Genomic DNA, 24,190 nt, shown 5'->3' on the forward strand with positions numbered 1-24,190 from the left:
GATGTGGAGCGGGCGGGTGGCTTGGGGCTGGGGGGGGGGGGTCAGTATGGCGCGCGGGGTGCAAGTGGGCAGTGCAGCTCACAAGAGGGTGTAAGATCGTTTATAGTAGTCTTCTTGAGCAGGCAGTGGGTAGTGAGAGAAGCAGTGACAGCAGCGCATGCAGCACCAAGTCTGCCAGCCGCCCGCTGACGGCCGTCTTGGCGAGCAAGCCGGGTCGGTGGTCGGCAAGTGACCTCCTCGTCGGCAACCTCGACGTCACATCCCGAGCGGCCGGCAATACTAGCCGCTGGGTGGGGTGGGGTTGCGGCGTACAACAGCACGCAGCGAGCGTGCTGCGCCGACGAGGTGGATGCTTGCATCGAGCATACGCCACACAGCGTAGGATATGCAGCGATCAGCGACGGCGAGTGCGACGATGACATGGACAACCGAGCGAGGCATGCCCCACAACCCGCCCCGCCCGCCCGGCCGATCTAATCTCGCCCGCCCACAGCCCACTGATGACCGGCCAGAGCCGATCTGAAAAAGTCAACACTGTCAACCACCACACCCATGCCGCCATTAATACGCGCCAGCGCGCTGCGCCCGGTGCTGCAAAGCACTCTCCAGCTACAGCTACGGCAGCTCGCGACACGGCGCGCGTCGCGCTCCGCTCCAACCCCACCGCCAGCAGCGCCGCCAAAGCCGCCGCGCTCCCTCACAGGCGCGTACCTAACCCTCGCGGTCTTCTTCGCCGGCAGCGCGATAGCGTTCGCGTACAAGATGCAGGAGGACGAGAAGATGCTCGCGCCGTACAGCTACACGCAGCACCGTGTGGGCGCGAACACGCTCTTAACGCCACAGCATGCGCTGCTCCGCGTGCCGCTCACGCCGGACGAGGAGCGCCTGTTCGATAACCTGCCCAACCTGGTAACGGTGCACCACGTCATGCTCGGCGCGCCGCAGATCCAGATCGAGCGCCCGTACACCCCCATCAACGATGGGCGGCTTGGCGACCTCGAGCTCGTCGTCAAGCGCGTGCCCGGTGGAGAGGTCGGCCGGCTCGCGCACTCCCTCAAGCCTGGAGCCGAGGTGGCCATGCGCGGCCCGCTGCAGACTTTCAACCTCGACCAGAGCCAGTACGACACGGTCGTCATGGTGAGCTTGGCGGACCGGCGCTTAGAGATAGGGGGCGAGCTGATGCTGGCCAGATATCGACGGGCACCGCCGTCGCGCCGTTCCTCCAGCTGCTGAGCAAAGCTCACCCCGCGAACACGAACTTCAGGCTCCTCCACGCCTTGCCTAATCCCGGCAAAGAGGACTGGGCGACCCGCTTCCTCGAGCCCCTACAGGCCAAGTGGGGCGACCAGCTCCACGTACAGCGTATCCCGCCTGGCGCGGTTGCCAAATCGGATGTGCAGGCCGCGCTGAAGGACGCCGGCCGCGTGCTCGTGCTCGTCTGCTTGCCGCCCACGTGAGTCAGCCGCCCTGTCCCGCTTGCTGACGCTCGCCCAGCCTCATGCAGCCCCTCTGCGGATACCTCACCCCCACACTGCAGCAGGGCCCGTTGACCGGCCTGCTGAGGGACATTGGCCTGCGCCCCGACCAGGTCAAGAAGCTCGAGTAGGCGCCAGCGCTGCTTGCCCACGCCACACTACGCCCACCACGGCTAGCTCACATATGCATGATATTATAGACGCGCAGTCATGACCGGCTTGCCGCCCAACGGGCCCAGCTCCTTGGCTGCCGGGTCATACCGCGGCTCCTCGTCATCAAGATTCGCCGTTGCCAGCTTCTCTGACAGCTTGGACGCAAACACGGCAAACTGCTCCTTCTCGTCGCCTTCTCGAGGCGGTTGGGCGAGCACAGGCGGCACCTGGCCCACCTTGTCCAGGTACTCGTCAGTCGTGCGCAGGTTCTCGCCCGCCGCAATCGACTTGAGCACCTGCCACGTCCGACGCTCGTGCAATTGCCGTCTGTACGATCGCTTGTAGAACGTCGTGATGACGTCCAGGGGCCACTCGTTAGGGGCCATGTTGAGCACTTCTAGAGTGTCGAGGTGGACACCCTGCGCGCTGAGCAGCTCTGACGTCCGCGCCGTCGAGCCTTGCGAGTCGCTCATGTACGCGCCGAGGAGCTCCTTGACTAGTCGATGCTGGACGTTTTCGTCAACAGGGCCGCGTCGCCGGCGGCCCATCTCCCCAAGGGCAGCCCAGGCGGCGAGCTCTGGCTGACGGGTGGCAATAATACGTGCGACCTTTGGCGGGACGACTTCTCCACCCTGCGTGCAGTACGTCTGCGACGACGGCGAGTCCTGGAGTTCCCGCGCCAGAATGTGAAGCGCATCCCGGTCGCGTCCAAGGCGGCCAAGCACAATCGCCTTCTCCATGAGGTACACCTTTGTCTCGTCGAGCCGCTTGGCAGCCGCCTCGAGGTCGTAAAAGTTACTTCCCTGGAGGAACAGAATGAGCTTGAGGCGTAGCGTCTTGAACGGCGTGCGAGGCGCAATCTCGGCGAAGAAGACGGGGTACGCCTGGGGCTCGGGGAGTAGGCGGAACTCAGCATCCAGCTCCTCGACATGGTACTGGATGCCCTCATCATTGGCCATGTCATCGGCTTGGTCCAACAACCAGTTGAGCAGTGATTCGTGCAGCTCGCGATTCGTGGATCGCTTATCGACGACAACGTGTTCGAGGTAACGGTTCGCCGCGTCCGTATCAATCTCCCGGATGTCATCGACCAACTGCGCCTCGTCAAACTTGATCTTGCTGTCCTTTGCAATAAGCAACTGCGTGGGTTAGCGAGGCAGTTGACCGTGTACCCACGTTGATCGCCCGCTTTGGGTCACGCTTGGCGAGCCAGACAGCGTAGTTGCGTAGCACTTCTGGGTCCTCTACAGTGTCAAGCTGCTGGACAAGCTCGCCGACTGGGTCTGGGCACAGCGGGTCCGGGGTAGGATCCTCGGCAATTCTGTCGCGTCAGTAGCTGCTGCCTCGAACAACACCCACTCCTTCAACAACTCCAGAACGCGGTCAAACTGCCCCTGCTCACGCAGGATGGTGCAGAGGATGTACTTGCGCTTCGCGAGAAACGGCTCCAGTTCGGAGAGAGAGACAGCATTAGGTCCACCAAGCAATGCGAGCAGCTCTGTCGTAGTACCCGAGTCGGAGAGAATCTTGGCCAAGACTGTGTCAATGACAATGTCAATCTTGCGCGAGTCGAGTCCGCGCGATCCGCCGCCCTTCCGTCTTGACGCCCGCGTCTTGCGGAGGAAGTCGCCGAGCATGGCCTGCGCATTGTCCAGCAGAGCAAGCTGCAGCTCATCGTTTGGCGGTGGCGACTCGTTACTCTCGTAGTTGCGACGCAAGAAATCCGCCACAATGTCCTCGATAGTGCCCATGTTCTCGAAGATGGGCTTGAGGCCGTCGAACACCTCAACCTCCTCAGCCGTGCCAATCAGCTTGCCGCGGTAGGCGGGGTAGAGGCGGACAATGAGGCGCGGGTCAATCTTGCCACGGAGGAGGTAGTCGCCAGCGCGCTCGAACACCGTGTCGAGGAGGAGCTGACACGCGAGGTACAGATGGAGGAGGCGCATGTAGGCCGAGTGGGTCGCCTGGTGGGTCAGTTCGGCACCTCTCGCATCACCCACCTTGTCACCATCGAACTCTCCACGGCGACCCTTCCTCCGCTCGTCATCGACCAGTCCGATTGCCTCCTCCATACGGCGCTGAGAGCACAAGTGCTCAAGTCTTAGCACCACGGGTGTTGGTGTCAGTCCCTGCACCGTCTGTCGTCCAACGAGGAGCGTCTCCGCAATGGCAGTGGCAGGTGGGGCCGCGCGAGACGTTGAAGTTGCTGACTGCCCTCCGGCCGATAGCAGCGATGAGCTCGTTGGAGGGTTGATCGGCTGGCGCTGGAACTTTGGTGACGATGGCGGAGTGAGCCCTGACCCGGAAGGTGGCTCCTCGTTAGCGGAGAGTTCGTGGTCCGAGGCAGTCTGCGAAGACGCTGGCGGCGCCAGAAGCTCCGACTCTGAGTGCTCTGATTTTGCCTGCGGGGACGCCACCACCTCCACAACAGGACTGTCCACTACCGGTGCCAGCTTTCCGCTGAGGAGTGTGAAGCGCGATGTCCCCATACGCTCGGCGCGCACCATATCTCTGATGGAGACGCCATAAGGCGAGTAGCTCAGCTGGAATGCGGCAAGGTCGGCGTCTAACGAGATGGTCTGGGCTGGCTGTTCCAAATCCGCAAGAGAGTGGATAGTAACCGTGTTGTTCCGTAGCAGGGCAATGATGTAGCCAGATTCGACGGCAATCGAAACCGGGTGCTCGGGCCACTCCATGGTCCCACGTTCCGGATCACCCTGGCCGTTGAGGAACACGCCCATCGTGTTCTGACCAGTGTAGCTCGTCACGAGGAACTGGTTGTCGCCTGGGATGACGACAATGTTGGGATTTGGGTCAAAGCCCGAGTCAACCATGCCAAAGACCTGCGAGACGGGGAGGACCTCGGTCATGGACGCGTCTGACAAGTCGATGATGCCGTAGTTGAGCCCGTTCTCCGACGGGAGAGCAGCACAGAGGAACGTGGAGAAGAGCGCGCAGGATTTTGGAGGTGTAGGTAGGGGGATGTCCTGGTTGTCAGCTCCAGCACGAAGGGTTTAACTCACCTTGACTAAAGTCATCCTGGTGCCGAGGCGATAGACACTGAGCCCCTTGCGGCGAACCACCACCACCGTCATGTCCGTGACGCTCTCACCGTCCCCTAGATCAAGTTCGTCGTCATTCAATGACACGGTGACGACGCCACGGATCACAGGGATCACAGTGGACGGTATTGGTTCGAGGCTCGGGAGGGTGAGGGGATGCAGTGTTCCCTCGGAGAGCACGAGTGCGCGCGAGACCTTGGGCAGGAGAAGGATCTTGTTCACCGGACGCGCAGAGAACAGCTTGTGCTTGTGTCGCAGCTTCCATCCTCGGTTCTGGGGGTCAGCGCTGGCCAGCAACCGAAAACTCACCTCGCTCGTGCCAGCGGCCCCATCGTACACCCACCACTCGACGGCGCCGTCCGACCCGCCGACGTACAGGTTGTTCGCGTACCCCTCGACGCAGCGCACCTCTGTCCGCTGGTTATCTTTGGGCGGGGTGCTGGCGCCCGTCTGCGCGGGGGACCGTGACCGGTCGGGCGAGGGGGACGTGTCGCGATGCGCACCGGGTGAAGATGACGACGCCGCCGGCGTGCCCTCGCCCGAGGCGATGGCAGCTGCGCGCTGACCGATCCCACCCGCGAGGGAGGATACCGCGCCGAAGAGCGAACTCGGGGCTGATGGTGGAGCCGGTTGAGGCGATGCCGAGCTCGATACGGCTGCGGGGTTAGCAACGGCGACAATCCGACCAACCCACAAGGCGCGGAGAAGTCTAGGAGGTCTTTCGAGTCGTAGAGATCCGACAAGACGGGCTGGATGTGATACGGCTCCGTTTCTGTTGGAGTCGACATGTTGGCCCACTGCGACCGTCGCCGCTGTTGTTTCTATCGTCGTCGGCGGTGAGTGAGATGGACGTGTGATGGTAGTTGCTGGTAGTGTTTCAGTGGCACGAGCCATCAGCCATCAGTCCACCACAGCGACCATACACCGGCTATGAGCCAACGTCATTGTCGATACGTGATAACACACTAATACACGTATATTTGCCACCAAAGTTCAGAGATTTCAAGGTCCACCTCCACTTGCAACTTCTGCGATGCTACTCTAGACACCACAACCACCACCATGGCACCCGACCAGCGCTTTGCGCGTCTCACGACAGACCCACGCTTCAGGCGAGCGAAGCAGAAGAATGTCAAGGCCGAGATCGACGAGCGTTTCAAGGATGTGCTCACCGAAGACTTTGGCAAAGTCCAGGGGACTTGTGGGTAGCTGAGTTGTGAGCCCAGCTAACTCCAGCTCGCGTCGACAGCCGTGGTCGCAAGCGCACCTCGACGCACACGACCGACGAGATGAAGCGCTTCTACCGTATGCGCTCTCCCGAGGCTGGCGAGGAGCCGGCACCACGCATCGACTATGCGCGTGGTGAGGGCCTGCTCGAGTCATCGGGCTCCGAGGACGAGGACAGCAGCGAGGACGACGAGTCGGATGTCGAGGAGGACGAGCTCGAGATTGGCGGCAAGCGGTCTCGACTTGCCGCGTTCCAGCCGAGCGACAGCGAGAGTGAGGAGGACAGCGACGACGAGGGCCAGCTCAAGGTCGACCTGAGCGAGGACGAGGACGAGTCTGCGTTCCCTCCTGAGGCGGACGACGAGGAGGAGCAAGAAGAGGAGGAGGGGATCGACCCTACAGCACGTATCGCGGCCGTCAACCTCGACTGGGACCACCTGCGCGCTGGCGACATCTTCACCATCTTCGCGTCGTTCCTCAAGCCAGTGCAGAAGAAGGGCGACAAGAGCGCCCCCCCGCCGCCTGGCAAGCTACTGAATGTGCGCATCTACCCCTCCGAGTTTGGAAAGGAGCGCATGGCCAAGGAGGACGAGCTGGGCCCTGGTGGTGGCATTTTCCTTGCCAAGCCGGGGGATAAAAAGAAGAGTAAGGGCGGAAAGCGGACGCAGAAGCTTTCTCTGGCGCAGCCTGAAGAAGAGGAGGACGAGGAGGAGGAGGAGGAGGGGGCCGAGGAAGAGGAGGATGAGGAGGATGACGCGGAGGAGGACGCCGAGTCCGAAATCGATGGCAACGAGTCTGACGGCCTCGACGCCGACGCCGACGACCTGGAGATTATCTCGGACGTCGCCTCGGAGGCCGGATCAGAAGACATCGACATGGAGCAGCTGCGACAGTACCAGCTCGAGAGGTTGCGGTACTACTACGCGATCGCGACGTTCTCGACTGTGGCGGCCGCCGAGCTCATCATGGGCGAGCTCAACGGCACCGAGTTTGAGCGCACGGCCAACGTGCTGGACTTGGCATACGTTCCCGAGGACATGACCTTTGCGGAGGACGAGGCGACGTGAGTGAATTTCTGTCTGGTGCAGCGCTGACCGCAGCGATGAATGCGACAAGGAGCCCAAGGGTTACAAGGGCAACGAGTTTGTCACCGACGCCCTCCGCCACTCCAAGGTCAAGCTCACGTGGGACCAGGACGACGCCAACCGCACCAAGCTCACCCGCCGAGCGCTGACGCGCGAGGAGATTGAGGAGGAGGACTTTGCCAACCTTGTCGCTGGGTCCGACTCGGAGGATGACGACGCCGACTTTGAGGAAGACGAGGAGGCTGGCGAGAAGAAGATGACCAAGAAGCAGAAGATGAAGGAGCGCAAGGAGAAGCTCCGGGCGCTCCTGCTCGGCGGGGACGACGACGAGACGGGCGATATCTGGGGCAAGGCTGGCAGCGCGTGGCAGGACGAGCTGGCCGACCTCAAGGAGGACAAGGCTTCCAAGGGCAAGAAGGGCAAGAAGGGCGACGACGACGTCGAGATCACCTTCCGGCCTGGACTGTCGGTCGCCAAGGCCGCCGAGCCGGAGACGGACGACATGACCACGCTCGAGAAGTACCAGCGGCGGATGAAGGAGAAGAAGGCGAAGAAGAAGGAGGAGCTCGAGCTCAAGCGGGCCGAGAAGGAGGGACGCGACGGCAAGAAGGTCGAGCGCAAGGCCGCCGACGACTTCTTCGGCGACGACGACTCTGGCGCCGAGGACGAGCCAGCGGTCGGCAAAGCCCGCTCGCCCGACCCAGAGGACCTCGGGCTCGTCGACGACCCCACACACCACTTCAGCCTCAAGGACCACCTCGCGGCCGAGAAGGACGCCGGCAAGAAGAAGCGCAAGCGTAACAAGAAGAAGGCGGCGCGCGAGGTCGAGCTCGGCCCAGAGGGCTTCAAGGTCGACGTGGCCGACCCGCGTTTCAGCGCCATGTACGACGAGGCATCGTTTGCGCTCGACCCGACGCACCCCAAGTGAGTGGCCGGCGGTGGGAAATGAGCGTACGCTGACATACCAAAGGTTCCACGACTCGGCGGCCAACCGCGAGATCCTCAAGAAGACGCGCGAGGGACACGCCGCCAAGCGCGACGCGCCGGGCACGGCTGGTGGTGCTGCCTCTGGCGAGCGCGACCTCGCCGAGCTCGCCGCTAGCGTCAAGCGCAAGATGGAGGGCGGCAGCAGCCGCAAGCGCAAGCGCTCAAAGAAGTAGAGTAGCCCGCATCCTAGAGTACTTGACTACATGCACTGTTACTGATTAATGATTGGCTATGGACTGGCATTGTCGCCGGTGTGATTGCTAGATCCTACTCCCCTCCTCCTTGGAACACATCCACATACTTGTTGGTCGCGCGTTTCTTCTTCGCCCCTGCGCCGGACGAAGGACGGCCCGGCGGCGGCCGTGTGAGCAGGTCGTCGAGCGACGGCGTGGCGGCCTTGGAAGGACCGCCAGGTGGTGGCGCGCTGCTCGGCGGCCGGGTTGGTGGGCCGCTGGGCGGTGCACCGCCCAGGCTGCTCGGCGCGCCAGAGGCCCGTCTCGACGCCGGTAGGTTGGCCGGGATGGGCGGTACTGGCGGGGGCGTGGCTGACGCCGCTCGGCCAGTGATCGCTTCCCGTGGGTTGTGAGACGGCGAGGCGGTCTGCGCGCGAGATGGCGGTGGCGGAGCCGCCTTGGGAGTCGCTGCGGCAGATTTGGCGCCCTTGACAACCCAACGCTTGAGGTCGGGGTCATACACCATGGAACTCGAGTCGCCGAGGTTGGCCTTGGTGTAGCCTGTTCCTCCGCTCTCGCCCTCCTTCTTCTTGCCGCCAAACCAGCCGCCAAACCAGCCAGCCTTCTCGGGCTTGCCATCAAGCGCCTTCTCGGACGTCGCTGGTGTCGAAGCGGCGGCAGGAGCAGCCTTGCCCTTGCCCTTGTCTGCAGGCTTGGGCTCGTAACTGTCACCGCCGTTCCCGTTCTTGTCCGTAACGACTGGTGTCTTGTTTCTCGACAGCGAGGAATTGCCCATGCCGAGGTCGTCGTCGTCGTCTTCTTCAAAGTCGTTGGCGGCCGGCTTGGGAGTGTAGTCGGACGCAGTGGGCGTCGGGCCCCCGCTGAATACGAGGTTGCCCATAGGGTTGATGAACTCTCCACCGTCGTCCCCGAGGTCAACAGAAGCAACAGTCGCCGGCTCATCGACAACGTCGTCGTTGCCTCCCCAGGGAGAGTATCCGCCACCGGTACCACTAGTGCCGGGCGTGAAGGCCATCGTTGGGTCGAGCATACTGTTGGCAGTGCTTGGTTGCGACATGTCAAGAGCCGATGGAGTACGCGAGATGGCACCGCTCGCCGCCGGGCTGATGGAACTGAAGTGCGAGAATGGTCCAACTGGCACATCCTTCTTCGCGGGTGACGCGGCGACCGGCTTGGCCGCCTCGGGGACCTCGTCCTCGCCCGCGATGAACTTGGTAAGGCGGCCCTCGATCCACGAGCCGAGCGTGGCGCTCGACTTGGACTTGCGTACGCCGAGACTGCTGGACGGGTTGACCGATGGCGTGCCAGTCAACCGCTCGATCAGGTCCTCCATGCTGGCCGCGAGGTGACGCTTGAGGCCCGAGGGCGAGTTCTTGGTCGGCTTGGAAGCCGCCTCAACCGAGTCGCAGTACTTGCGTGCGAGCTCGGTGTCACCGAGCTCAGCAGCCCGCCATGCGCGGTGCAGCTTGTAAGGCAGGAGCTGCGGAAGCGCGGGGTGCGGCACGTCGACGCCCTTGGGAGTGGGCACGAGGCTGCGGGCGTACTCTGCAATCTCGGCAAAGATCTCGCCATCTTCGTCGCGCGCATTCTCGACAAACATGATCTGGCGCTCGCCGGCTCCAGGCGACATGTCCGAGAAGGGAGAGTTGGGCGACAGGAGGAAGCAGATCTGCGCGATGTTGAACAGCCCGGCGCGGGCGAAGCGGCTTCCGAGCTCGTCGAGGCAGATGAGATCGGTCGCCTTACCGTTGAACACGACTGCCCCGATGACATCACGCCACTGGTCTGCGGACGGGTCGTCGGTGACGTTGGAGGCGGCGAAGAGGTCGTCGACGGTGCTGTTGCCGACGCCAGAGAAGACAGCGTACGCGGCCTTGAGTCCAGCGGTCTGCGTCGCGCCAAGGTCGGCGGCGGCGAAGCGCGAGACCATCTCGCGCCACAGAGCAGCGTCCACCGAGCTCGAGATGACGAGGGCGTGCGACCAGAGACCAGAGGTCGCCGCGTATTGCGCTGCCTCGCGCTTCTCTCCTGTGAGGAGCAGCGATGAAAGGTGCGCCAGTTGGGCAGGCGATGCACGGGCAGTGGTGGGGCCAGACTGCGCTCCGAGGCCGTTGGCCTGGGGTGCAGAAGGCTGCGAGGAGGCAGGGGGCTGGAAAGCGCTCCGCCATGCCGCCTCCGCCTCAGGAGCGCCAAAGACGCGGCCGTTGCCCTGGATGAAAGCAGTGAGTACGCGGACGATGACGAGCTTGGCCTCCTCCTCGCGGCGAGCGGCGCTGGCAGACAATTTGAGGTAAGGCAAGCCGCGCTCAATCTCGTCTGCGCGGGTTGTGAGGTACGTTAAAACGGCTTCGCGCTTCTTCTTCTCGCCGGCGGCGCCACGGGGAGCCGAGGTGTCGAACACCAGCGGGCCGGGGAATACGGTCTCGTTGGAGCCGAGCGCAGTCTTCTCCGCGACTTCCTCGACAGGGCGGATCGTCACGCGGCCACGGTGTGAGCCATAGCCGTAAACAGCGCCGTCCGCCGGGCTGTCGGCCTCGGCACCACCGGGGAACGCGGTGACAAGGACACCGCCAAACCCAAAGGTCGCGATGGGGACATTGCGTGCAGCAGGGGTGCAACGACCAAGCGGGTCCTCTGAGACTGGGAGTTGCTCGAGCACCTGCTGAGGAACGTACGTCGGGTCGGCCGGACCTGTCGGTTGGAAGTAGTTGGGCTGCTGGGTTGAGGGGCCAAACGTCGCCTGCGGGGATACAGTGCGTGGGCCGTACGGGTCGAGCGCCGGCGAATAGAGGCCCTCGGTGGCGTTGTTGTTCGACGGAGGTGCGTAAGGTGAAGGCTCGTATGTGTTCGACTGGGTGCCTGGGTAAGGCGAGTACGGGCTGTACTCTTCCGTCCTGGCGCTAACCGGCGTGAAGCCTGCGCTGACATTGCGCTGGTGCGTCGGCGCATACGGGTCGCCACTGACGTTGCGCTGATGTGTCGGAGCGTAGGGGTCACCACTCACATTGCGCTGCTGTGGCGGCGCGTACGGGTCGGCTCCGTTCTGAGACGTCTGCGACGTCCAAGAAGGCTTGGACGCATGTCCCCGCTGACTTTGCGGCGGCTGCGATGCGTGCGCGGGCTTGCCATCGTACGGGTTGTAGTCGTTCGAGCGCGCAGCAGGAGCTGGGGCATACGGGTTGTAGTCGTTTGTCTGCGCGGACGACGCCGAAGGACCGTACGGGTTGTAGTCGTCGGCGGGCGCTGGCTGGGCAGGTGGAGCACTGACAGGGGCATACGGGTCCTCGGCGTAGGGGTCGTCGACAGGCAGCGTCGCTTGCACATGCTCCTTGGGCGCCTGGATCGGGACTGGCTCGAAGCTCGGGCGACGGTTGTCGGACGGCGGGGCGTCGAGGGGAGTGTACGCTTGCACCGAGGGAGTGCGCTTGGGGGGCAGCGAGGCAGGCTTGGGTGAAGCCTGACGGGCAGGCTCGTACTGCGGCCGCGAGGGTGGTCTTTGAGGAGGTAGCGGGGGTGGCTGCGATGGGTACTGTGTGGGCTGCTGGGCGGGCTGCGGGGGAGGAACGTACGGCGCTGGCTCATAGCCTGACTGAGCCGGCTCGGGGACATGAGGTTCGTAGCCAGACGGCGGGGAGACAGCCTTGGCAACGCTCTCACGACGTGGTGGGGCCGAGATCGGCTGGCCACCTTCCTCGTCGTCCCAGGATCCACCAGCACCTCCCTCGGGGTCAAAGTCGTCCTGACTCGGGGCTTGGCGCTCAGGCAGTACGTGGGCCCCGTGCAGGGCTCCCGACAGAGACGGCAGGGTCGACTCGTTGCGCAGAGGCGAGGGGACCAGAGGTGGCGCCGTGTGCGACGACGACACTCTTCGCAAAGGTGCACCGAGGCCAGGAGAGGGGCCTCGCTGCGGTGGCCACGCGCTGGGCGGCGGCGAGACTGACGCATTGCGCTGCGGAGAAGCTACGCGCGGGGGAGGGCTCCTGGAGACGGGAGGCGGAGCAAACGCTGGCGACTTTGATGCGCCACGCGATGGGCCGCGGGGTGGCGGCGGGAGGGACGCTCCGGCCGGTGGTGGCGGTGGTGGTGCTGCTTCGTGCTGCGACGGCAGAGGGGGCGGCTGGAATGACGGCGACCCTTGCTGAGGCGGCGGCTGGAACGCAGGCGGCGCTCCCTGCGGCGGCCGGCTCGACGGCGGTGGCTGGAACTCGGCCGGAATGGGCGGCACAGGAGGCACTGGAGGAACACCGGCGTGGGGAGCCCCAGCTGGCGGTGGGGGCGCAAAGACTGGCTTGGAGGCGTGCCTCGAGTTTGGTCGCGAGGGTGGGCGCATTGGGGGGTCAAACGACGTCTTGGGAGGAGGCTGCGTTTGAGTCGATGGCGGCAGCCGTTTGGGTGGGCCAGTTGGCGGCGAGAGTGGCAGCGCAGCGGTATGAGAGACGGGCGAGTAGCCGGTTGGGGCGTAACCAGTTGGCTGGGCCACGGCCGCTGGAGGCGGCGTGTTCCTGACGACGATAGGTGGGTCGTACGCGTTGTTGGCGCCGGTCGAGGGGATGCGCGCTGGGGGCGACAGCGGCCTGTCGTTGGACGAGGGGGCGCGCTGCGATGACGGGCGGCCCTTGGGCGGCCCGGCCGGAGGCGCTGGGGGCGGAGCAGCGTTGTTGAACGGCGCGTTCGGTAGAGGAGGAGGGGCGACAGGCTCCACTGGCGTGACGATGGGCGCGGCGCGAATGAAGCTCTTCTGCGGCTTGAGAGGCGGCGGGTCGTACGCGTTGGACGAGACGCGCTTGGGCTGCGGCCTGGGCTCTGGCGCTTTCTTGGGCGACACGGGCGACGTGATGCCTGGCTGAGGAGCGTACGGGTCGTAGGCCGCAGCCGTGTTGACTGGCGGGGCGTACCCCGTCGGCGTGTATGCGGACTGCTGAGGCGCGTATGGGGATGGCGCCTGAATCGGAGCATAGGCGTTCACACCAGCAGCAGGTGAGAAGGTACCGGGCTGCTGGAAACCAGGGGTGTAGAGCGCTCCCGGCTGCTGAGCAGGGGTGTACGGGTTCGGCTGCGGTGCCGGGGCCGGCTTCTTCACTGGCGCATATGGGTCCGCAGGTGCCGGGGCGTAGGGGTTCGCAGCAGGTGCCGGCGCGTACGGGTTGGCAGCTGGTGCAGGCGCGTAGGCGTTGGAGGCGACAGCAGCGGCACCGATACCGGCCGCAGCGGCGGCGAGGGCAGCGGCGGTCGCCACAGCCGATTGCGACTCCGGCTCGGGCGTGCGCCTTGCCGCATTCTCGGATTGCGCTGGCGCCAAAGTTGCCGAGGTATCGGGGGCCGCGTTCCAGGCTGAATCGCCCACCATGGACTGGCGAACGGCCTCGCGCTCCTCTTCCGTGTACCAGTGCCAGTTGCCGTCGTCGTCGTACCATCCATCAGGGATCTCGAACGGCTCCTCATCGTCCATCGTAGCGAGGTTGCTGCGTTTGTCGGCTTGCCTGCCAAAATCGAGCGTGTCGTCGTTGGAGGTGTCGACGAGCCAGTCATCATCGCCAGCAAACATGCTGTGGATAGACGTGTTGGCAGCGGCCTCCGGCTCGTTCCGCCCGGCTTTTCCGGGGCCCGTGCTGGGGGCACCTGCATCCTGTTGCAGAGCTTCTGGTTGGCCAATGTCGAAGGCGACCTCCTCTGAATCATCGATGAACAGAGCCGCGGCGGACGACGACATCGGCTGAGGCGGCTGAGGTGCCGTAACCCCCTCGACCTTGGCAACCGTAGACGACAGATCGACAGCGCCGTCTGCGACGTCCATGTTCGTGGGAATGTCGAACGCGATGGATTCGACGTCGTCGCTGAAGAGGGCCGCAGCAGAGGTGCCATCGCCATGCGGGGCGTAGGCTGGCTTCTCACGCTGTGTATTGATGTCGAACACGCCTTGATCGGCATCAGAAGTAAACAAGGCGTTTGCGTCGTTTGTCGCCTCGATAGCATCAGGCATGTCAAATGCGGCCTCCTCAGCGTCGTCCGTGAATAGAGCGGACGCCGCCGTTGGTGCGGGCTGCTGGTCGGGAAGAGGAGCAGGGTCAGACCGAATCCAGTCGGCAGGGATGCCACGAACCGCAGGCCTAGCGGCCTTCAACAGGCTCGTGTCTTCCTCTACATCGGGGATATCGAACGCGGCGGACTCGGCGTCGTCAGTGAAAAGAGCCGAGGCATGGATCGGACCAGACTCTTGGTCTGGGATGGGTGCGGGGTCGGAGCGCACCCAGCCGGCTGGCGCGGTGCCAACAGCAACTCCAGTCTCCTGAGCCTGTGGTGGTGATGGGTCGACTGCTGTGGGTACAGCAACCCTGGTCTGTCCCTGCAGGAGGCTCGTGTCCTCCTCCACATCGGGGATGCCGAACGCGGCAGACTCTGCGTCGTCGGTGAACAACGCGGAGGCGTGAATCGGGCCGCCCTCCTGGTCGGGGATCGGAGCAGGGTCGGAGCGCACCCAGTCAGCTGGGATGTTGGCCGCGGCTTGAGGGGTGCTCTTCTGGTTCAGAAGCGAGGTGTCCTCCTCGACATCGGGAACACCAAACGCGGCTGTTTCGGCATCGTCAGAGAAAAGAGCGGAGGCGTGGACCGGTCCGCCTTCCTGGTCCGGAATCGGCGCTGGGTCTGAACGGACCCAGTCGGCGGGGATGCCAGCAGCACGTTGAGAGGCTGCAGTCCGAGTTGGGGCAGGCTGAGTGGCAGCAGGCTGAGTGGCGACAGGCTGAGTCTTCAGTAGACTCGTGTCCTCCTCCACATCAGGAACACCAAACGCTGCCGTCTCAGCCTCATCAGAGAAGAGAGCAGATGCGTGAACCGGACCTCCCTCCTGGTCTGGGATGGGCGCAGGGTCAGACGACACCCAGCCCGCTGGTGCGCTTCCAGCACCAACGCCTCCAACGTCCTGAGGAGCGGCCTGACGGGCCACCTTGCTCGCGGGTGGTGGGGGCGGGATGAGGCTTGTATCCTCCTCGACGTCGGGAACACCGAACGCGGCGGTCTCGGCGTCATCGGAGAACAGCGCAGAAGCGTGAACGGGGCCACCTTCCTGGTCGGGGATGGGGGCGGGGTTGGAGCGAGCCCAGTCTGCGGGGATAGTTGCTGGGGCGGGGGTGGCGCGTGACTTGGCAGCCGGAGTCGCGGCGGTCGCCTGGCCCTGGATGAGGCTCGTGTCTTCCTCGACGTCTGAGATGTCGAAAGCAGCCGACTCGGCTTCGTCTGAGAAGAGCGCCGAGGCGTGGACAGGCCCTCCTTCCTGGTCTGGAATCGGGGCTGGGTCAGACGAAACCCAGCCAGCCGGTGCGCTTCCAGCACCAACACCTCCAACATCCTTGGGGGTTGGCGGGGCCTGGCTGGCGCGCGCCTTGGGTGGAGGCGGGATGAGGCTCGTGTCCTCTTCAACATCGGGAATGTCGAACGCAGCCGACTCAGCCTCGTCGCTGAACAGAGCCGAGGCGTGTACAGGACCAGACTCCTGGTCTGGGATCGGGGCCGGAGTGGAGCTCACCCAGTCGGCGGGGATGTCGGGCTTTGGCTTGAAGTCGTCGTCCGCTGCGAAGCGGTCGACGTGGGCAGCATGAGCGTGAGTGGTGTGGACCGCCGGAGTAGCGGAAGCTGCGGGGACAACTGGAGCTGGGGCAGGGGCTGCTGGGGCAGGTGCCAGCGCCTCAATGACAGCAGGAGCGACCGTAGTTGCTGCCTTGGCTGTGATCGGCGCCGCCTCGTCAGCTCCGAGAGCCGCCTCCAGCGTCTGAGGCTCGCCGAAAGCCCCCTCCACAAAGTCGCTGTCAACAATCGGCTCTGCAGAGGGAAGGACCGACGTGGCAGGGTGCGTCTGCGCCTGTGGCCGTGGAGGTGCCTCGAACGTGTTGTCCTCGGGGTTGACGCTGATGTCGAAGGCGGCGTCCTCGGCGTCGTCCACGAACATGGCGCTGGCGTTGGGAGGGAGCGGCGCGGGGATGCCTTCCTCAGGGAGGAAGCCGGCGCCGGCCGAGCCACGCTGGCCAAAGTCGGGCTGCTCCTCGCCGGCGGGCAAGAGTGGGGCTGTGATGGGAACTGGGGGAGGTTTAGCCGACTCTTGCGCAGTGAGCTGGGCAGCTGCCTGAGGAGCGGCCTCGCGCTTGAGCTCCTCAGCCAGGCCGTTGAGGTCCTTCTGGGTCGGGGCGTGGGATGCCGGGGGCCCAGGCAGGTTGACAGCAGCAAAGGTCGGCTCGGAGACGGTGACGGGTGTGCTTCCTCCACTCGTCGGCGTCGATGCGCCAGTCCCTGCGCCGCCGCCGCCAGCAGCAGCTTGCTTTGCGGCCGCTGCTTTGGCTCTTTGCTTGGCCTTCTTCTTCTTGTTCTTTGCCGAGGCCGATGATGGCGCGGCTGCTGGTGGGGGCTGGGTGGTGTTGCCGGTGGAGGCCGCCGGCGGTGGTGGTGGTGTTGGTGGTGATGGTGATGAGGCTTGGAGCGACTTTGAGCCACCTGCTGCTTTGGCCGCTGCAGGGGCGTTTTTGGGTGCGCTCATGAGGGGGACGCCTTGTTGTCACCGACGAGTGTGTTGATGCTGTTGTCGGTGTAGGAGGAGGGAGAAGAGATGGCGACGAGGGACTGAGGATGATGGGGGGCGGCTGCCTGCAGGCACTCACACTCACACCGCACACCCAATGACCGTCCATCCGGCTGGTTGCCTGGCTGGCTGTGGGGGGTCGTGGCCGAGCAACTCTACATGACCTCATCCACGTGTAGCGTTCTTGCTGCCGTTAGCGGATTCAAATTGACGCACAGATCGCCTAATAGACTTTATTATAATCCCGTATTACCGAGTGCAGTTTTCAATCACGGTCCGTTTCAAATGGTGGATATGGTGGCATCAACAGGCGTGCGTGGCAGCATGAGAGGGTCTGTGCAGCGATACGGTGGCACGGACCCAATTTTATTGTGTGAGCCAACAAGTCGCTAGCTGGCTGACTGGTGGCCGCCGTCCACTCGCCGCCGTCGCTGCCGCCGCCGCGTGCTGAACAATGCTCGAGTCGTTGCATCCCCCTTTCTTCATCACTCTTCTTCTCAAGGCAACAGAGTATCGCAGAAACGCGACCTCTGCCCTTGCAGATCCAGTGCAACCCCCCCCACCACCCCGTCTGCGGTCCGTAGACCGTCGCCGTTCGAACCCTTCCACCGACTTTGAGACGCCCTGGGCCACACACAGTGTGCGACTTTTTCAGCCCCCCTCGCCGACGACACCCCCTGTCTTGTCTGCGCGCTGAAAAAACCGCCATCCACGACCCAAGGGCATCCAACCGAAGTGCGAACTCGACGCGACCTTTTGCGCGATACCAACGATTTTGGAAGGCGTAGAAGTCTAACCAAGCATCATCGTGCTTGGTAGGTCTCCCCACCTCCAGCAAACCCCAACAAAAAGCTCGAAGCGGCCGCCAGCCAGCGACACTTCGTAGCCTGCTTTGTGTGTGTGCGTGACCTTTGCGCGCGTCAGCCACCTTGTCCCCCTCGCGTCTGCGCGTCGACACTGTTTCCCTTATTGTCGACCCCACTCGATTCGCCTGGCTCGTGCTCTCCATCAAAAGTCACCCACACTACGACAACTACAGCAGCTCCAACCCCCGCGACACTTAGAGTCGAGCAATCGCGCTCCTCTTAACCCCGTGGCCCACCTCTTCCTCGACCGCTTTTTTCCACCAGGACGCACTTCACCCCTTCCCCCCCGCCCCCCACCACCACCCCCTTATCCCATCTTAGACTTTCTGGTCACGACGACACGCTTGTGCCCAGTCGCCCCCTCACCGCTTCTTTCCTACGACCTTCCTTCCAGGTATCCCTTCGACACCGCCATCCCCACAACACACACTCAGAGAACCGTCGACTCAGCACCTGCTCAGCAAACCAGGTCTGTGTCCGCTCTCACCCTCAGCCGCGACGGTCAACGCCGCGGTTGAGTTCCCGGTAAATATGCGCACAGTCTTAATCTTACGCCTTCGTCCTCACGGCCTGGCCGCGGGTTCGAAGAGAGCCGTTCAAGCTCTGTCAAGGACCATGGGCACCCTTTTCGGCACGCACGCCGCGCGTATCGACGAGGAAGGCGTTCTGCACGTCAGTGCGGCGCTCAGCTCTGTCGACGGCGTCATTCTCGACGCGACCGAAATGGACAAGGCGCCTCTGCCTGCCCTGGTCGTCACGGCTGCCATTGACGACACCAACGCTCCTGTTCATGTCGCCACCGACACCGACAACACCAGCATGCCTGCCATCTGTCTCCTTGACAACCCCCTGGCCATTTTCGAGCGCGACGCGCCTTTGGCCAACGATATTGATGTGGTCGCCACCCTGTTCCTTGGCCGCCCCATTCCCACTCCGACTTCTCTTGGCCACTCGCTCAACCTCATGGCCAACGAGAGCCCGGAGCCTGCTCTCCTCATGGAGGGCGACTCGGAACCCGAGTCACCGGTTGGCCCAGCTAGCCCCGAGGCGGACGACCTAATGGGTTCGCCCGTCCTCGAGCAACTCTGGACCAGCCTTGACGGAGACAACACTGCCGACGACACCGACGCCGGCTTTGTATCTACCGCCGACAACGCAAGCGACAGTCCTACCATGTCCTACGCTTCGCTGGCTTCTCACGCCGGCGAACCGGACGTTGTGTATGAGACGATTGCTGCGCCCACTGTCACGCATGAGAACGAAGTTGTTGACGCCGTCCCTGAGGGTGATGTCATTCATGACTCTCCCAGGGGCTCGCCAGTCTCGACCATCGTTTTCTCATCCGACGACGAGGATGAAGTCGACGACGGCTCATTCTACGACCTGTCCCCCCAGCCTGTTGGCTTCGGGTTCAGCAACGATGACGTTTCGGCGCTCGTGGACTCGCCTGCGCCGGCCTCCACCACCATCGCTTCGCACGATGATGAGAACATCGCCCCCAACCTCGGCCACCTCGCCAACTTTGACGACTTTTTCGAACAGGTTCCGCTTTCGCAGACGGGTCGCTTCGCCTTGGCCACCTACCTCGCCTCGGCCATTGTGACTCGGCTTGCTTGCCCTGCTCCGGCTCGTGTCGGCCAGGCCGGTTCATCGGAGGAGGAGTGGGGTGTGACCGCCGTCCTTAACCGCGCCCAGCACCGTGCCAGCGGCCTCTACGACTTCCAACCCGAGTTTGTTCTCTCGCGCTCGCCTTCGCCTGTTCCGGCCGTTGCTGTCTCGGACAAGCTTGCTTCGCCCAGCCTCACCGACCCGTACGGTATCGTCTCGGCGCACTCGTACAGCCGTGGTAAGCTCGTCGCCAGCCCGTCCTTCATCGACTTTGTCGTCACCCTCATCAACGCCAAGTCGCTTTCAGCCGAGGTTGTCATTGCCGCGGCGTGGTTCCTCGAGACCATCCCCCTCCATGCCATCGACAACCACAAGGGGGTGGACCTTCGTCAGCGTCTCGAGGCTGCTCGCTACGAAGGCCAGATGTTTGCAGTCGAGCGCCGCATTGCCATGCTCGTTCTTCTCATCGCCGACATGAGTGTCTCGGACGACACTGCTCACACGTCTGCCTGGGCCGAAGTGTCGTCGGTTCCCAAGGTCGAGGCTGTCCAGATGGAGCGTGACCTCTTGGCTCACCTCTTCTTCTCAGTCTCAATCCCTCTCGAGTCGTGGCGGGACCACTGCTCGCAATTCTACTCCGGTCTGGCGCGCAACAACAAGTTTGATGACCAGGTTACATGGGACCTGTTGGATGTCGGTCACAAGCTTGTCGTGAGTGCAACACATGTGTTGACAAAGGCCTGTCTAATGTCCTGCCAGGTCAAGGCGACAGCCGCTCTCCAGAACATTGACAAGTCGGTCTCGGCCTTTGAGACCCACCACACACTCCTTACGACCCTGCCTCCGATTCAGATGCTCTACGCCGAGCGAGCCGAGTTTGCTCCGCCCTCGCAGCTCGGCGAGTGGTTCACCGCCGCCAACACGTACGGCCAAGTCGCTCAGCCCGGCTTCCTCGACGCCAGCTACTACTGCAACTCCCAGCCTGCGGATACCTTCTACGACAATGACGACGAAGAGTTTGTCGAATACGATGGCGCCGCGCCATTCCCGGCGCCTTTCCCTGCTTTCCAGCCGTTCAACGAGCACCAGGAGCAGCCGGTGCCGATGATGGCGTACGACTACCCGCCCGGTTTTGTTCCCCATCCCATGGCCCCGGAGTACTTTGAGCCTGCCCAACAGCACCAGCAGCAAGCTCTATTCGACGACTACGACTATGGCTATGGCTATGACAACTTTACGGCTCCTATTGGCCAAGACGACGGCATGGTGGACGACGACGCGAGCTGGATGGAGCCTTACGACGGCGCCGTCCGCTTCCCCGCGTACACCACGCAGGCTGTCAACGTCCACACGACCAGCTCGACCCCCGTTACCCAGGCGATTGAGCACCAGGTCGTCAATGTCCCCGTCCCGGTCTCGCAGCCACTCCCCGCGCCGCAGCCCACCTCGCAGCCGTTTTACGACAATGACAGCGAGTGGGATGCCGCGCCCTACGACGGCGCTGTGGCCTTCCCCATCCCCATTCTGGCGGAGGAGGAAGCCGCAGAGGGCGCCTACCTCTCGGACGAAGAGCGCGAGTCGATCCAGGCCTGGCTGGCCCATCTCCCTCGTGTCCCGTCCCGCAAGCGTGGTGTGGCAAGCACCGCGACTGCCACGTTCCCCTTCCAGCAGAGCTTCTCATCAGACTGGACTTCCGACGTTGCCATGCCCAACGAGGCTGGCTTCATCGAGGACGCGGCCTATGCCGACGTCTGGAGTGACCCCGACAACTTTGACGACGAAGACCCCGACTCGCCGGACACGCAGTGCGGTGTCTTATTAGTCGGGCGCCAGCAGGCCAACGACTATGTCGACAATGCCAGCTTCCTCTACGGAGCTCTGGTTCACCCCGTCGAGGGCTCCTCCTCTGGCCAAACCCGCACCTCTGAGCGCATCTCTGATCTGTTCAAGGGTGACGGTGATGCCACCAACAATCTTTACACTCTCTCGCACAACCGTATGCGCTCCAGGACGTGCGGTGCCGCCAATGTCGGGCTGTCGACAGCTTTCGACCGCCTCGCCACGACACCCAACTTCCTTTCTTCGTCTGCTGGGCTCGGCCCTGTCCAGACGGCGCCACGCTTCATGGCGCTTTAAGGCCCTTACTGTGAGTCTCCTTTGGAGGCCGGTATTGTGTTTGCTTTGCGTTTCCCGTTCTAACTCGGCCATAGACTAGAGGCCGCCGACTCGTTCTTCTTTTTTCTCTCTTAATGTCTTTGCAGCCCACCCGCGACTCGGCTTACCGGGCGTCGAGCTTTGCCTAATGACCCATGGCTGCTATCCCGGCGTTTCCCATCACCACCACCCTCAACCCCAAGTCATGCAAAACACCAAACGACAAAAAAAAAATCCATTTCATTTGAAAAGCCAAAAACATCTAGAAAACTGTTGGCGCAGTTGAGTAAACGAGTTATACCTCTTTTTACGTTTTGTTTGCTACTGCGTGCTCGACCTTTGTATCTCTCTCTGATGCATGAGTGAAGAGCAACGAACGCGAGGCGCGAAGCGCCGAGCGTGGAAGAGGGGTGCGTGGAGCACGGTGGGAAGACTGACGATTGCATTGCGCTCGACTTGATTGGAGAGCCACACGAGCACTTGGTGACTGACTTGTTTGGTGCCGTCATGACTTGGTGCGTCAGGGAACAAGACTCTGCTCGACGCGTCAAAAGTCAGTCAGCCACGCGTTGATATCGTCCATCGCTCACAAAATGACCCGCCCAGTGAGAGCAGCAACGAGGGCACGAGCGGCAGCACCTCCAGCACGCAAAATGCGCAAGCGCTCATCGTCCGGCACGCCATCATCCCCGTCCTCCTCCGAGGCCTCAGTCTTCGTGGTGTCGGACGGCGAGTCGGAGGCGTTCGACCCAAGCGGCGCGAGCGAGTCGTCGCCCGAGCCCGAAGCCGTCTCCGAGCCCGAATCAGAGCCGCGAGGAGCGAAGCGCAAGCGCGCGGCGCCCACGCCCAAGGGCAAGGGCAAAGCCAAGGCCGAGATCATCGACATCGAGGACCTCGGATCCAGCGTCCACCGGCCCCATGCGCGCGGCTACCACTCGACGGCGGCCGTCGCGGGCGCGCAGGACGCGCTGCTGGACTGGTTTGAGGGGGTGCGGGACGCGCGCGGCATGCCCTGGAGGAAGCGGTACGACGCGGCTCTGAGCATGGACGCGAAGGGGCAGCGCGCATACGAGGTAGGCCAAGCTACTAAGAGACAGGCGAGCTGACCCACCGCAGATCTGGGTATCGGAGGTCATGCTCCAGCAAACGCAAGTCGCGACTGTCATACCGTTCTGGACGAGCTGGATCGCGCGCTGGCCGACGATAGGCGACCTCGCCACCGCGGACGTGGAGGAGGTGAACGCCGCGTGGCGCGGGCTGGGGTACTACCGCCGCGCGAGGAGCCTGCTCGACGGCGCGAAAGCCGTGGCGGGCAAGAAAAGCTTTGGCGGCCGGCTGCCCGACGATCCCGACGTGCTGGAGAAGGAGATCCCCGGCGTGGGGCGGTACACTGCTGGCGCGATCACGTCGATGGCGTACGGCGTGCGTGCGCCCATCGTCGACGGCAACGTGCACCGCGTGCTTAGTCGCCTGCTGGCACTGCACGCGCCCCAGACTGCGCCTGCCACGATCCGGTTCCTGTGGGACGCGGCGACGGTGCTTGTTGACGCGCTCCCGAGGGGCCAGGGGCGCGGGATCGCAGGCGACTGGAACCAGGCGCTCATGGAGCTCGGGGCGACCGTGTGTCGGCCCACAGCCCCAGAGTGTGGCGCGTGTCCTTTGGAGCAGGTATGCAAGGCGCGCGCCGAGCTGCAAGCGCCGCCCCCGCCGCCTGCGACGCCGACATGCGACCTCTGCGCGCCGATCCCGGCGCCTGACGGCGCTGAAACGATACCGAGCGTGACCGTCTTCCCTATGAAGAAGGAGAAGAAGGCCAGCAGGGAGGAGCACGAGGCGGTGTGTGTTACAGAGTGGCGCGGGCCCGAGGGGCCAAAGTGGCTCTTTACGAAGCGGCCAGAGAAAGGTGGGTCAAAAGGCCAGGTATCGCTAACGGAAGGTCTCTTGGCGGGGCTGTACGAGCCGCCCAGTACGCCCGTGGCGGCGTCAAGCTCGGACAAGGACAAGCTCGCAGCGTCGCTCGCGACTCTCGCCGACCTGCTCGACAGCCACGAGGTGACGAGCCACGTCACACACACGCCAGTTCCGCATATCTTCAGCCACATCAACATGACGTACCATGTCCAGCACGCCGTGCTCGAGTCTGACGAGCCCCCTACCTTAAAATCCGACCGCGCGGCGTGGCTCGACGCCGACGACGTGGCTGCTGCGAATGTCGGGACGGGGGTGAAGAAGGTCTGGGCGGGCGTGTACGGCGCGTGGGGGCGCTTCGCCGCGGGTAAGGGGGTGAAGCCTGCGCCGCAGAAGGCAAAGCCAAAGGCGAAGCCGAGGGCAAAAGATACGCCAAAGGGCCGCGGCCTGACGCAGACCAAGCTGAGTCTCGCGGGGCCAAAAGTGAAGGCCGAGTAGCCGAGTAAGCCGAGCGCGGTGGCCAATGCATATGTACCTGCCCTGTTTGCTCTATCGAGCTAGCTAGCTAGCTCGCACTGCACCGCGCTTGAGAGGGATAGCGGTGCAGCAGGGCGGCGGAGAATACCGAGGTGCATGCACGCGCACGCAGACGCCGGCAGGGCAGTCGCTGCGGATGTCGCCGTGTTGCGCGTGTGGCGGCGTGTGGCGGAGCGGCCGGGGCGGGTGACTTTGGGTTGCGCACGCGCCGTGTGGCAGTGCAGCATGTCCTGCGTTTTGTGCATAACCTCGCTTCTCAGACACGTGTGGCTGCTTTGACTGAACCGCGGCGCGGTCACTGACGCGTCGTGTCCGCTACACAGACAGACAAACCAAGACTCTTAAGTTGGCTCGCCTGCTCGACGGCA

At 63.7% G+C, this 24,190-nt stretch overlaps 6 protein-coding genes across 8 annotated transcripts; 4 read left to right on the forward strand and 2 right to left on the reverse strand.

Moving 5' to 3' along the window:
- Positions 1-552: 552 nt before the first annotated feature.
- Positions 553-1,606, forward strand: MCR1 (NADH-cytochrome b5 reductase 2; the record flags this gene model as incomplete). The annotated part of the gene is made up of 3 exons (XM_062766671.1): positions 553-1,137; positions 1,191-1,453; positions 1,495-1,606. 3 exons carry the CDS (start codon positions 553-555, stop codon positions 1,604-1,606), a joined length of 960 nt encoding a protein of 319 aa, XP_062622655.1.
- Tgfbrap1 (Transforming growth factor-beta receptor-associated protein 1) lies at positions 560-5,542 on the reverse strand. The gene is made up of 9 exons (XM_062766672.1): positions 5,385-5,542; positions 5,000-5,346; positions 4,652-4,963; positions 3,629-4,615; positions 2,988-3,592; positions 2,805-2,949; positions 1,495-2,767; positions 1,191-1,453; positions 560-1,137 (listed from the first exon to the last, which is right to left on the reverse strand). The coding sequence occupies exons 1-7, from the start codon at positions 5,476-5,478 to the stop codon at positions 1,670-1,672; spliced, it is 3,588 nt and encodes a 1,195-aa protein (XP_062622656.1). The 5' UTR covers positions 5,479-5,542; the 3' UTR covers positions 560-1,137; positions 1,191-1,453; positions 1,495-1,669.
- Positions 5,543-5,736: 194 nt separating this feature from the next.
- Positions 5,737-8,196, forward strand: esf1 (Pre-rRNA-processing protein esf1). The gene is made up of 4 exons (XM_062766673.1): positions 5,737-5,891; positions 5,927-6,980; positions 7,018-7,926; positions 7,973-8,196. The coding sequence occupies exons 1-4, from the start codon at positions 5,753-5,755 to the stop codon at positions 8,160-8,162; spliced, it is 2,292 nt and encodes a 763-aa protein (XP_062622657.1). The 5' UTR covers positions 5,737-5,752; the 3' UTR covers positions 8,163-8,196.
- A 60-nt stretch (positions 8,197-8,256) lies between these two features.
- sec16 (COPII coat assembly protein sec16) lies at positions 8,257-16,707 on the reverse strand (the record flags this gene model as incomplete). Its single annotated transcript, XM_062766674.1, has 1 exon — positions 8,257-16,707. One exon carries the CDS (start codon positions 16,705-16,707, stop codon positions 8,257-8,259), a length of 8,451 nt encoding a protein of 2,816 aa, XP_062622658.1.
- Positions 16,708-17,897: 1,190 nt separating this feature from the next.
- On the forward strand, positions 17,898-21,716 carry LOC62_01G000256 (uncharacterized protein; the record flags this gene model as incomplete). 3 transcript variants are annotated; one of them, XM_062766675.1, is made up of 4 exons in its annotated part: positions 17,898-19,934; positions 19,983-21,307; positions 21,333-21,369; positions 21,485-21,526. In XM_062766675.1, exons 1-4 carry the CDS (start codon positions 18,147-18,149, stop codon positions 21,524-21,526), a joined length of 3,192 nt encoding a protein of 1,063 aa, XP_062622659.1. In that variant the 5' UTR covers positions 17,898-18,146. The 3 variants fall into 3 exon arrangements, with proteins under 3 accessions (XP_062622659.1, XP_062622660.1, XP_062622661.1); XM_062766676.1 differs by having other exon boundaries at positions 19,983-21,369; positions 21,434-21,716; XM_062766677.1 differs by having other exon boundaries at positions 19,983-21,716.
- A 314-nt stretch (positions 21,717-22,030) lies between these two features.
- MUTYH (Adenine DNA glycosylase) lies at positions 22,031-23,783 on the forward strand (the record flags this gene model as incomplete). The annotated part of the gene is made up of 3 exons (XM_062766678.1): positions 22,031-22,450; positions 22,494-23,280; positions 23,314-23,783. 3 exons carry the CDS (start codon positions 22,031-22,033, stop codon positions 23,781-23,783), a joined length of 1,677 nt encoding a protein of 558 aa, XP_062622662.1.
- Positions 23,784-24,190: the final 407 nt, after the last annotated feature.

Source organism: Vanrija pseudolonga, chromosome 1 (genome assembly GCF_020906515.1).
Source record: "Vanrija pseudolonga chromosome 1, complete sequence".
Lineage (NCBI taxonomy): Eukaryota > Fungi > Basidiomycota > Tremellomycetes > Trichosporonales > Trichosporonaceae > Vanrija > Vanrija pseudolonga.